This window comes from Protopterus annectens, chromosome 9.part0 (genome assembly GCF_019279795.1).
Source record: "Protopterus annectens isolate FY-2018-M chromosome 9.part0, PAN1.0, whole genome shotgun sequence".
Classification (NCBI taxonomy): Eukaryota; Metazoa; Chordata; order Ceratodontiformes; family Protopteridae; genus Protopterus; species Protopterus annectens.
The window spans coordinates 453783873-453796410 of record NC_056743.1 but is presented as its reverse complement, the minus strand read 5'-3'; the positions used below and the strand labels follow the sequence as shown (position 1 = coordinate 453796410).

The window sequence follows — 12538 nt, the reverse complement described above, 5'->3', positions numbered from 1 at the left end:
TGAGAGGTTAGCAGGCTTGATGCTCTCTTTTTCATTACCCTGAAGACATTAAACATTAAAATATTAAAGGAGTTGGAGCAGATAACGAATATAATACATTCATAAATGGCTAGTCTCTCAAGTTATATATCATTATTTCCAGACTATGTACATGAGGAAGAATGTGAATGTTTGTTTATGTTAAATTCATATAGCTTTATCCTTGTAATTTGCACACGTTTCCTAAAATATAAAATACAGATATATTACTGGACTTGAAACAGAGATATACTATTTCTTCCAGAATATTTATGGTCCTCAGGAAAATAGTGAAATACTTTTTATTGGCATATTATATACTGGATCAATACTAATGTATGTTTCATACAACATACTTATAAATGTGTCCTTCAAAATATGACTCTTTAAAGAGAAGATAGTTTCTATACACTTTTGCCTCTGGACATTTTACCAGAAATTCAGGAGTTGCAATACTAATCAAAAAGAACTTTCCCTTTCAGGTGGTGAAGGTAAGGAAGACACACAGATGGTAGGTTACTGACTTTTGAGTACATAAGTCCACTATTATCTCACTGCTTGGTTTTGGTCTCAGTTCATGTACCTTGTTAGTAGACATCTTACTCAGAGATCTCTTTCGCAATACATCTTTGTTAGATAAATATTATACAATTCTAAGGAGATTTAAATTTGATTCTGTTTTTACGCTTAGATAAGCAGGTGTCTGCATAATAAATATGACACCTTACTTCTTGACTTTGTGAACACTTCTAATCGTTTTGATTTCTACTGGTTCATCCAAAGACCTAAGCAGTTATGAACTTTTTCTGTGTGTTCCAAATTCATTTTTTTCTTTTTTATTCGTGTCAACAAATGTATGCACAATCTTTGCTGAAATTATGGAAAGTTTCTTGTCTCTCATCCAGTTCCACAGGGACCTAAAATAATTGTGTAGCTGCTTATAGTCACTGTTGTAGTAGGCTTAGCTGTCAGAATCAAGATGTAATGCAAGTATAAGTGAGGACAAGGGAGCGGTGGCAATATCATTTATAAACAGTGAAGGACTGCTCCTAATACAGAACCCTATGGAACGCCTGACAAGGTGGTACCTAGAGCAGGTAGCTTTTAACTAGAATGGGTTGCATATTCCTACATCCAGTTTAGTGCACTGGTGACAAAAAGCAATCGTGTAGTTTTGTAATAATTTTTAATAAGCATAGTGGGGTTTACACATTCCAATGCCCTCTTTAGCTTTATGAAGAGCCAGCTTGTCAGTTTACCTCTGTACATGGCTGTATAAATTGTGACTGTTGTCAAAAAGAATGCAGTGAGGGTGTTATCCATCCATCCATCTGCATCTCCTTTTCCCATTTTTCTACATGGGATCGGGTGTCACATTAACAGTAGCAATCATCTAGAGCCAATGTTGACACCGACAGGTGGCTAACCTGCCATGGTTGTTCTGTCATACTACACAACCACATGTGCACGCACACACACACACACACACACACACACACACACACACACACACACACACACACACACTCACAACTATAGCAAATGTAGTTTGTCCAATCTACCTACTGCATATATTTGGAATATGGAGAGAAAATGAAGAGAAAACCCATGAGGATATGCAGACTCCACACAAAACACACCCCAGAGTCAAGGATAAAGAATCAAACCAGAAAATCTCTTGCTGTGAGGCAACAATGCTATCCATTGCACCATTTGGCACAAAAGCCATGTTAGGAATCAATCAAAAGATATAATTATTTACATGTTTGATTATCTATTAATAGGTTACTTTCTCAAAAAAGCAATGTTATTGGGCAAACACTCATAATAAAGCGGAATTCATGAAGTGATGGGGGCTCAGTTTTGGATATGGAACTATTGCGTTTTGCTGAATTCATGCAGGGATTTTTCCTGTGGTTAATGGTAGGTTAAGCGTATGTGTAAGTGCCTTCCAAGTATTTGATGCTTGTATATGTAAGAAGGAAGTGTGATAGCAAGTGGATGAGCATTTCCTTTTACACCTACTGCTTCTAAGTATTGGAGGACAGTTTTCATGGAGAAAGCCCTAAAATGGAAGGTAAGGTAGTAATCTAGTGGAGAGGAGCTACCTAAATTTGGTTGAATAGTACTTAGATAAAACTGTATTTGAGATAAAGCCCTTATACTTTCCTGGTTAGATACAAGTATTAGGAGTAGAAGGATAGGGTGGTTCTAGGCTAGAGATATCCTTAAGTATTTGCAGTAGAAGGATGGGGTGGTTCTAGGCTAGACATATCCTTAAGTATTAGCAGTAGAAGGATGGGGTGGTTCTAGGCTAGAGATAGCCTTAAGTATTAGCAGTAGAAGGATGGGGTTGTTCTAGCCTACAGATATCCTTAAGTATTAGCAGTAGAAGGATGGGGTTGTTCTAGCCTACAGATATCCTTAAGTATTAGCAGTAGAAGGATGGGGTTGTTCTAGCCTACAGATATCCTTAAGTATTAGCAGTAGAAGGATGGGGTTGTTCTAGCCTACAGATATCCTTAAGTATTAGCAGTAGAAGGATGGGGTTGTTCTAGCCTACAGATATCCTTAAGTATTAGCAGTAAAAGGATGGGGTTGTTCTAGCCTACAGATATCCTTAAGTACTAGCAGTAGAAGGATGGGGTGATTTTAGGTTAGAGATATCCTTAAGCAGCTTGCAGAAATGCTTTTGCTGCAATATTAGTGAGGCTTTTTTTTTGGTATTACATAAGTAATTGGTTTCAGTTTCTTTACTTTTTCATGTGGCATTGCCTGTGAAAACTAAGGAATTTGTTATGGTCATTTGGGTTCCCTATTGTTTTCCATTTGTACCAGACCTCATGCTTTTATAAATCTGTACATCTGTGCTGAGCTCTAGACAACTTTTACATTTTATTCTTTTCCTATCATCAGGCAAGATTTTGTTAATGATAGTATTTAACTCTAGGGTAGAAGCCGTGGTGGTGCAGCAGTAGCGTTGTTGCCTCACAGCAAGAGGTTCTCCTGTTTGATTCTTGGCTGGAGTGCCTTCTGTGTGGAGTCTGCATGTCCTCCCCGCAGTCGAGTGGCGTTCGAAAGACATGCGCAAATGGGCGTGCCTTCATTGAAGGTTGGGTGTCAGGCTGGCAACTCGGCACTATAAAAATCTACTGCCAATCATTAGCGGACCGGAGTTCCTCTGTGGCGACCGATAACCGGGAAAAGCTGAAAAGGCAAACAACAACAAAAAGTATTTAACACTAGGGTAAATATTCCTAGGGCTTCTGATATATCAAAGTCCACTTAAAAGATCCAATTTCAATATGTAGTAAATCTTCCTTGCCTATATGTAAGTTCTTGCTGTAGCTATTGAAAGAAGATTTTTTGGCTTTAAGGAAAAATATTGAGAAGCCATGGGAGTAATACTGAGAGTGTTCAGCACAGTTGCAGCTAGTTTGCATCTACAAGCTATATTCGACTCAGCATAAGAGGTGATGTTTCCTCTTCTGTGGTCCTAGTACTACTAAATAATGGGTTCCTATTAGAACGACGAAAAATTAAAATCTTGAATGCTTGGATGAGCGAAAACACAGGTAAGCGAAATCGATATTGTGAGATTGCGGTACAGTGAAGATCAGAAAATTTGCCCTTTCCTCACTGTAGTGCAATCTCGGAGTTGGAATATATTTTTAAGGGGGGGTGGGGGCGCACCCCCCCCCACAATAGTGATTTCAGTTACCTGTGTTTTCGCTCATCCAAGCGTTCGAGATTTTGATTTTTCATTGTTTAATATAGACCCTAAATAACACTATGTGTAAGGATATTTAGGGTAAGAAATCTATTCAGCTGGTGTTACATACGCTCATCAATGTTAATGCTTAAATCCTCTATTATTAAAAGGTTACTTCTTCTTCTTGAACAGTTTTACTGATTTCTTGCATGGTTTTCCTAAGCAGATTAGAAACAGAAGGCAGAAATATATATGCTGGACAAATATTTAGTTTTGTGTGGCTGTCTGTTAGCAAGTATGCTACCCAGTTTGGGTTACTATCATGCTAGAGTAGTATTATCATCATCAATAGTAGCCAGTATCTGGGTGGCACAGTAGTGTAGTCAATAGCATTGTCTCTTCAAAACAAAAGATTCAGCAGTTCAGGAGAGTCTGAATGTCCTCACTGTATGGGCTTTCTCTGGGTACTTGATGTTCCTCTCATACCCCTAAAATATGCAATAGGTTGACTGGTGACAATAAACTGCTTGTGTGTGAGAGAGAGAGAGAGACACAGACAGAGACAGAAAGAGATATGGATGATAGGACTGGAAATTGACTTCCATTCAATACTTGCCAAGTAAACTTTGTCAACAGTGTCATCTTTTCATGGGGTTTCTATGAGGCCTGGATGTAACTCAACAGCTTCAAACTGCTAGATGACTATACCCATTTCACACTCTGGTCTTTCGTTTCAGTTGACAATGTAGTTATTTTCTAATACTGACACTACAGTATACATAAGAGGGGTGCTGTACATCTCAGAATACTGTCCTTTGCATGAGACATTGAAGAATTTGCCTTCAATTGGTGGAACCTAAAGTACATTTAAAAGATCTCATGGCCCTTACAAAAAGAGTAAGGGAGGTTTTCAGGTGGTCTGCCAAATGTCTCCTAATCAGTATGAATACCACCTTTGGTCTCTGCTGAAAATAGGCCAGTGGCATTGTGGAACTAACACTGAAAAAAACACAGAAAATATGTCTCAGTTATCTCAAGGATTTCTGGGTTAATACCCTTAATCCAGGCTTCTAATACATACCATTTATTTTTATAATTCCTATGTTTACATAGTATATTGTAAAATCTTTTAAATGTTTGGAAGGTGATTTTCTGGGAGAGTAGGTTGTTAGGAGTGCTTGGATAAATTTGTGTGAGGCCAGGGTTGGTGTTACTATCCCTTGCTTTAGTCCTTTTATGTCTTATGAGAGAGATGATAAGTTAATAAAGCATTATGTTACCTTTAAAATTAAATAAAAAATTAAGGAGTTTAGAATTTATTAAGGCTCTATTGTGGGTTTGGAAGGATGAGTGGAGGTTCTAATTCTATCACAATTGCTGTAATTCACTTGAGGAGATTAATAAATAGTACATGGATTTATGACAGCTTCTCAAAGAATCTGTGTCCCTTGCTGCACAGGGTTTGGTAAAAGTTTTACGAGTTGTTTATTTGAAGAGACAAACTGTACATTTGGAGAATGTAGGTAATGTTCTGCCACACCTGCAGATACTTGAGGCTGTTAAACACCTCCTCTGAGTCTCTCTCATGTTTCAGCTTCTTCTGACTTTCATTTGATACGCACTTTCAGTTTCATATTGCAGTGTTCTGTTATTTGCTGAAGTTCTTGTTCAGAGTCGGCTGGAAGTACCACTTTGTCAGCACACAGCAGCTTATAGGTTTGTTCCCTCCAACTTGTTTACTGATAACTGAACTGGAGTGGGCTCTGATTTGAACACTGATGCCAACTCACTACTACTAGAAACCCCTCTGTGAGCCCGAACACAGTATATACTCATATCAGTTGGTAGTTGTAATATTTACATTTATTTTAATTTTACATTTGTTAACTAGGATTGTCTGACTAGGCACGATATGACAGTAACAATAATGATATATAGTAGGAGCATACAGGGTACATACACGAATAAAGTTTAACACATGAGTCTTTATACCTGTGGAAAACAGCATTTTACATAGCCTACACTAATTCTTCGGGTGAAAACAACTCTGGAGCTATACAGCTTTCAGTTTGGATCACTTCTGTCTTTTTCACAATGAATAGACAAAACTCCCTTGTCCATATGCCCAGACCTTATTCTCCAAGGGTTTGTTCATATTCTCATCTTGAGAGATCACAGAACGTTCAAATTATGCTACTATATTATTATATGCACTGCCCTTCCTCAAAGCTGTCAAATGGGTTGCAAGATCTTGTGTGCAATTACAGTGAGAGGATAAAGTGATATCTTTGTTAATAAAGGTATTCCCTAACTTGTTAAACATACTGGACTTGCAGTATCTGAATACTGCTCTTTTATCCATCAAGGAATTCAGGCATAAAATTGCAAAGTTGTCCTCATTTAATTTAAAATGATAAAATAAGCAACATTGCAGATGCTGTTCTTTCTGATCCTGGTTTACTTATCATTGTACCAGTGATGATGTGGTAAATGTGGCTTTCATTTAAAAAAAAAAAAAAAAGTTACCTGTTAAAAAATTACTTAAAATGTAAGTGCTAAAAAGCAGCAAACAGGTTACTATAAAATCAATGTAAGAAACCCTTAGCACAGTAACACATATGATAAAACACACTGTATCTACAACATGGCCAGGCATGAGCTCCAGTGGCTGTATCTGCATTGGCGTTGTCAATATCAAAAGGTGCAGCGTCAAAACCGTGAGTGCAGTGATCGCTAACTAGACAGCGAGTCAGCTTCAGCAGCTCACTAATGATCAGTTCGGACCTCCTTGGAGTGCAAATGAAATGGAAGACAGTGAGGAAAATCTAGGAAGATCTTATTGAGAATAGCCAATGAAAACTAATAGATTCAATGGATGCTTCTGCAAGGCTATTATGAAGGTCTCGATCTCTAATAGAGGGGTAGCAATGGACCTGAATCCTGCTGGCAATGTTCTCATGCCCACATAAAGTGATACCTCTCTGTCAGTGAGACAGCTTAGAACAGAAGTCCTGACTGACTTGACTATTGACACTTTAGTAGCAACTTCTACTGGCAATTTAGAAACACCAGTAATCTTGTGACTGTCTCTGAATGCATGGTTCAGTAAGAGGAACAGTCACAAGAGAACATACAAGAGTGGTCAATGTGTAACTCAGATGGACTTCCTCCTAGTAAGGAAAGGTCGCTTACATAGAATCAGACATTGCGAAGTTATCCCTAGTGAAACGGTCAGTCCACAGCATAAACTACTTACGGTCACAGTCAGCTCAAGCAATCGTTGGAGATAGTTTTCATGTCAACAGAAAATAGGCTGAAGATCTGAGAACTGACTCAAGCGAAAAACACAAGTGTTCAAGGAAATACTCAGGACTCTAACATCTCAGGAAGAATGGAGGAAATTAGAAGACGATGAAAATAACGATAGAAGGTGAAATAGTTGAACAGGTTAATAGCTTCAAGCATCTGAAAGGGGGTGGCTGAAAAGAAGGGAAGTCTGAATGAAGAGGTCAAAGCTTGCATTAGAGGGCCTGCAGTAGTTTTGACAGAAGAAAGCCAAAAAAATAAAAAAGTAAGGTGCACAAAATGGTGGTGAGGCCAATACTTCTGCAATGAGCAGAAACCTGGGCAGTGAAAGCAGAGTAGTTGAGTAAGTTAGAAGTGATGGATATGAGGTGCATGAGATGAGTGGTAGGGTGGACATTCTTGGACAAACAAAGAAATTATAATATCAGAGCAGAAACAAAAGTAGCGCTAATTGCAGAGAAAGTCAAAGAGAACAGATTGTGGTGATTTGGGTATGTGCAGGAAAGAGATGATGGATTGTTGAAGAGGATTTGGGAGAGACAGGAAGAAGGCAAGAGGAAATTAGGACAACCAACAAAGGGATGGATGGAATGCATGAGAAAAAAACCCTGATAGGTAGGCATGACTCTTGAAGAAGGTAGGAGAGTGGCCACTGAAGAAACATGGCTACAGTACGGCTATACTCCAACCCACGAAAAATGGGGAAAAGGGATTGATGACAATAATTAGAAACATCCTCACCTGAATGAGCAGACTTCTTAGGTTGGGACTTGGAGAAGTTTTGTCTGTGCTTATTCATCTTATGCATTAGTTTCTTCATACACTCGGATGAAACTCCTTAATAATCACTGGTTCAGCTCTTAAAGTTGAGGGTTTCCTCCCCACCGTAGGTTTTGAGAACGAAACTCTACTTGCATTTGGCATGAGCTCATTTTTCATTTCAAACAGGGTTAGCTATTTTCTTCTCCCTCTCAGGGTATTAACCCTTACAGATATAAACAGTATCAAAATGCTCCTCTCCCAAACAATACAAACACACCAATGTTGGGGTGAGACCTAATGACAACAGTTACTTTGCTTAATAGCCCTGCTATGCATAATAAACAAAAAAGAAGAGTATAACCTGAAACACAGGTTGCAAACAATTAGAGAAATAAACAGTACGGTGCTACTGTGAAGTGAGTAGCCTCATACAGCCACAAGAAAAGTATGGCACAAAAAAGGCTGAGGTGAGAAAATGCCTTAGGCCTAGGAAGGAGTATGGACAATGCAGAAATATGTCAAATGAGTTTAAAAATTAGAATTATCTACTGAAAATACACTCTACAAAAAACAAATAACAGACACTGACAAGTGAGCTTTGATGAAACTTTTTCTGGAAAAAAACGATGTTAAATTTGAAGAGTAACCTGGGACTATTTCTCAGCTATGATCAGACAATGTGTGTAAAATGGGATCTGCAGAAAAATATCTGTTTTTAGAGCATTGTCAGTACAAGTAGAGATGGGGTCATTGCCCGCAAAGGGGTCATGTACTAATGGCATGGTTTTGACAAGTATGTACTACTCCATACCAAATACACAGATTATTCAAATGTTTGTATAATCTTCTGAACAAAACATGCATATGTAATATGTTTTCTTATATGGTCTCAGAAAGAAAATGGAAAAGTATAAATAGTTTGCTCCAAGCGTGTTTTTACAAAAGTGCCACATTGCTGCTGGTAGCTCTCCTACTTTGTATAAGCTTACTTTAGATGTGCCCAATGACACCAGCTCATTGTTTTGCCACTACAATTTCTTTCTTTACTTTTTGGATGCATGAAATCCCCACTGCTACTATTTTACCATGGAGATCAATCTTACACCTGCCAACTGAATGAACAACTTACCTGCTGATGCCATAGACTGAACAAGTAAGGTTACTGCAATATATCAATTTAGAAATATCTTTCTGTAATTAAAGCAAAAAATGGGGCATTTCTATGTTTAAAATGAAACAAGATCAGGATTAAGTCTTGAAGTTGTGAATATTAAATCAGCACCACCATAACTCTGAGTACCCCCTAAATAAGTTTGCATTTTAAGTTTAACTGTAGCTCTTGTGTGACACACTACTTATTTTTGACGTATGGTATGGAAAATGATTTTTTCAGAAGCTTTAAGAGCCCAGATAATATGTCCATTACAGACTTGGGCCCTTTCTCATGCACAAAGAATTACAATAACAACATTAACAGTAAAAAGCAGATTAAAACTTCTTTAATGTTACAAATCTGTCCATTCAGATAGCAGTGGTTTCATTTACACTGCATTTAAATAAATGGTCTTGCTATGGCCATCCTTTCATTTTGTGTGCAACAGTGCAATTTGGACAGTGAAATACTTTTATTAGTTTCATAGGTAGATACGAGGCTGTAAGTCTGCAGAATATCAAAAGCCTAATCAACAACCAGAGGTCAGAATCAAACCCTGAGCCTTGCATCTTTAAGGTAAGGAGTTTAACCATTATGTCAGCTCCATGCATGTAGCCATTTTGTAGGTGCCCAGCCTTTCCTTCCCAATAATTTTTAATTGCCTTGTAGCAACCTCACCTTGCTGAGACGTTGGTAGTGAATGTTGCACATCCTTCTGCGTAAATCAGCTTTGTAGTGCCTGTGATGTCTTCCCACTGTGCTGGTGCTGTCCCACCTGAGAAGAAGAAGAAGCCCACAGAGGAAAGTTACTTTAAGAAATGGGTGGAAATTATAAAGATAATTTCTTAGAACACAGTTAACACATTACTTGGCACACAGAGATGAATTGTTTTATTCATGATTTCTTGGATAAGTTTGATTTGAAGAACTACAGCACGAAACTTAAAATGTATATCTGTGTTAACTAAGCCCAAAGTCACTTTCATCCTTTTACCCACTTCTTTTACTTTTTATTAGTTTAAGCTAAGTCATAAGATAAAACAATTAAGTGCTTTTTTATATGAAAATTCTCCTGCATGCCTACTGCACAGATATGTAAAGAATTTTTGTTCTGCATTTTAAGTAAATTATGAAATATTTTGAAATTCTTTAAAAATTTACAGAATTAAAATGAAGTTTGAATTCTGGCTTAGCAAGCATTGAATGTATTTTAAAGTACATTAAAGTTTGCACATGACAGTATATAACAGTAAACATAAACCTGGGGATTGTATTAATATGTAAAACGCAATACTAGCTGCTCCAGTAGCATAAATTCCTGACCAAGTGACCTGAGTTTGATTAATAGTTCAGGCTTCTGACAGAGTAAATGAGAGACTAGATGGGCATGTCCATCTAAGAGGAGGGGCAGTGCTGGACATTTCCCAGTAAGCCCTGACAGAAGACAGGGTTCAAAGGAAAAGATGTCAAGATGAGAGGATGAAGGGAATAAGAAGGAAGGACTGACTACTGCTGGCGACAGGGGATGCATATACAGTTCACCTCCCTTTGTCTCCAAATCTACATGATGATATCAAAAAAGGTGGTAGGGAATTAGGTCAAGGAAAAGCGTGATCGCTTCACCACTGAGCAATCTCACCTGCATTCCAAGCAAGCACCAAACCTAAAGAGCCTGCACAGGTAGCAGCAAGCCTCTTCAGTGCTGGAGTTTTCACATCTCAGTGACCCCTCTAGCATAAGGACATCAGGAATTTGCTAGAAGAGGACTTGTGGATGGAGATGATTGGGCTAACAGAGGTAGCTTGATGGGCAGCTGCCATGAGGTGAAAAAATATAAAAAAATGCAGTACTGACCATTTATAACATTGTATTCCATGCTTCCCACACACACACACACACACACACACATATTTGTATACATCAAATACCTCTACCATTGGCACGCTAAATATCGGCATCTTTATGTCGAAACTGCATACATCAACAATCAGCAACGCATGGGCCAAAAAAAAAATTCCCACAAATAAAACATTGTGTTTTTCATGGGGGGGGGTGTCCACCTGCACTCACAATATCCACTGCCAGTTACATATACTAACTCCAAGATCGCACAGACACATAATATGGGCATATTCCCCAACCCCAAGAATCATTCAGTCTTACTTCTGTCACCCAACTGTTTAGTCGATCATAAACAGTCAATTAAACAGCTGCTGACCAAATGCAAACTTGACTAATAGGATGCAACCTATATATAAATATATATATATATATATATATATATATATATATATATATATATATATATATAAATATATGGGTCTAGGACTATTTACTGAAAGCACATTTCACTGAAACACATTTGACTGCACACAGCTAAAAGCTCAATTCACTGAAAACACAATTCACTGAAACACATTTCACTGAAACACATTTCACTGAAAGTTATATATGGCCTTTTCCCACTGTAGTGTGACCCTGGAGTTAGTATATATAGTAAGGGGGGGCACCGCCCCCCACATCGGGAGGTGTGGGGTCATAGTCCCCCACCTATTTTAAATATTTTGAACTTTATACATGGATACTTGCAATTCCAATAAATGACTCTTTTCTGAACATAATATATATCCAAACTATGTGGGGGGCTACGCCCCCACAATCTCCAATGTGGGGGGCAGTGCCCCCTTACTATATCTATTAACCCAAGGGTCGCACTACAGTGGGGAAAAGGCCATATATAACTTTCAGTGAAATGTGTTTCAGTGAATTGTGTTTTCAGTGAATCGAGCTTTCAGTGATTTGTGAGCAGTCATTTGACTTTCAGTGAAATGTGCTTTCAGTGAATAGTCCTAGACCCATATATCGACCGTTTACAATGTCGACCAGAAATGTTCAATCTGAAATGTGGAAAAGGAAACCAAGGTGAAAATGAACACATTGACAACCATGGTGCGATGTATTCAATATAGCAGGAGGTGACTTCAGTCACCTATGCTACGCACATTAACATACCGCTACACTCTACAGTCAATGGTACATTAATGCTACTATTCTACCAACAATGAGATCACACTACAGTGAGGAAATGGGCTAATTCCCTGTTCTCCACTGAACCACAATCTCCCAGCACATCGAATCAGGAATGATTGAGTGTAACATGTCACTCAATTATTCAAAAGCGATCACTTTTGGTTAAATTCACTGCTGTTTTGAAAACAGTGATTCGGCGATGTGTCACTCAATACCCCGCACTTCGGAAATGTCATACTAAACCTACACACACACACACACACACACACACATATATATATATATATATATATATATATATATATATATATATATATATATATATATATATATATATATATATATATATATATATATATATACACACACACACACACACACACACACACATACATATAAAATTTGATACAGATATATAGCTATAGATAATACATACACACAGCTATACATACACAAATATATATCTGTATACACACACAAATATTTACTCAAGGTACAAAATGCTAGGGGGCATTATCAATAGCTCTGAATCCTACGTCTTGCATATATTATTTTTT

General features: G+C 37.9%; 1 protein-coding gene across 3 annotated transcripts in view; it reads right to left on the bottom strand.

Annotated features, from left to right (window-relative positions):
* The window catches only part of ANK1 (ankyrin 1), a 1899552-nt gene that overhangs the window by 627558 nt on the left and 1259456 nt on the right, over nucleotides 1-12538 (bottom strand). For all 3 annotated transcript variants that reach the window (XM_044082993.1, XM_044082990.1, XM_044082992.1), the window contains one exon: nucleotides 9630-9726. In XM_044082993.1, the coding sequence (XP_043938928.1) occupies nucleotides 9630-9726 (97 nt within the window). The remainder of the gene's footprint in view (nucleotides 1-9629; nucleotides 9727-12538) is intronic.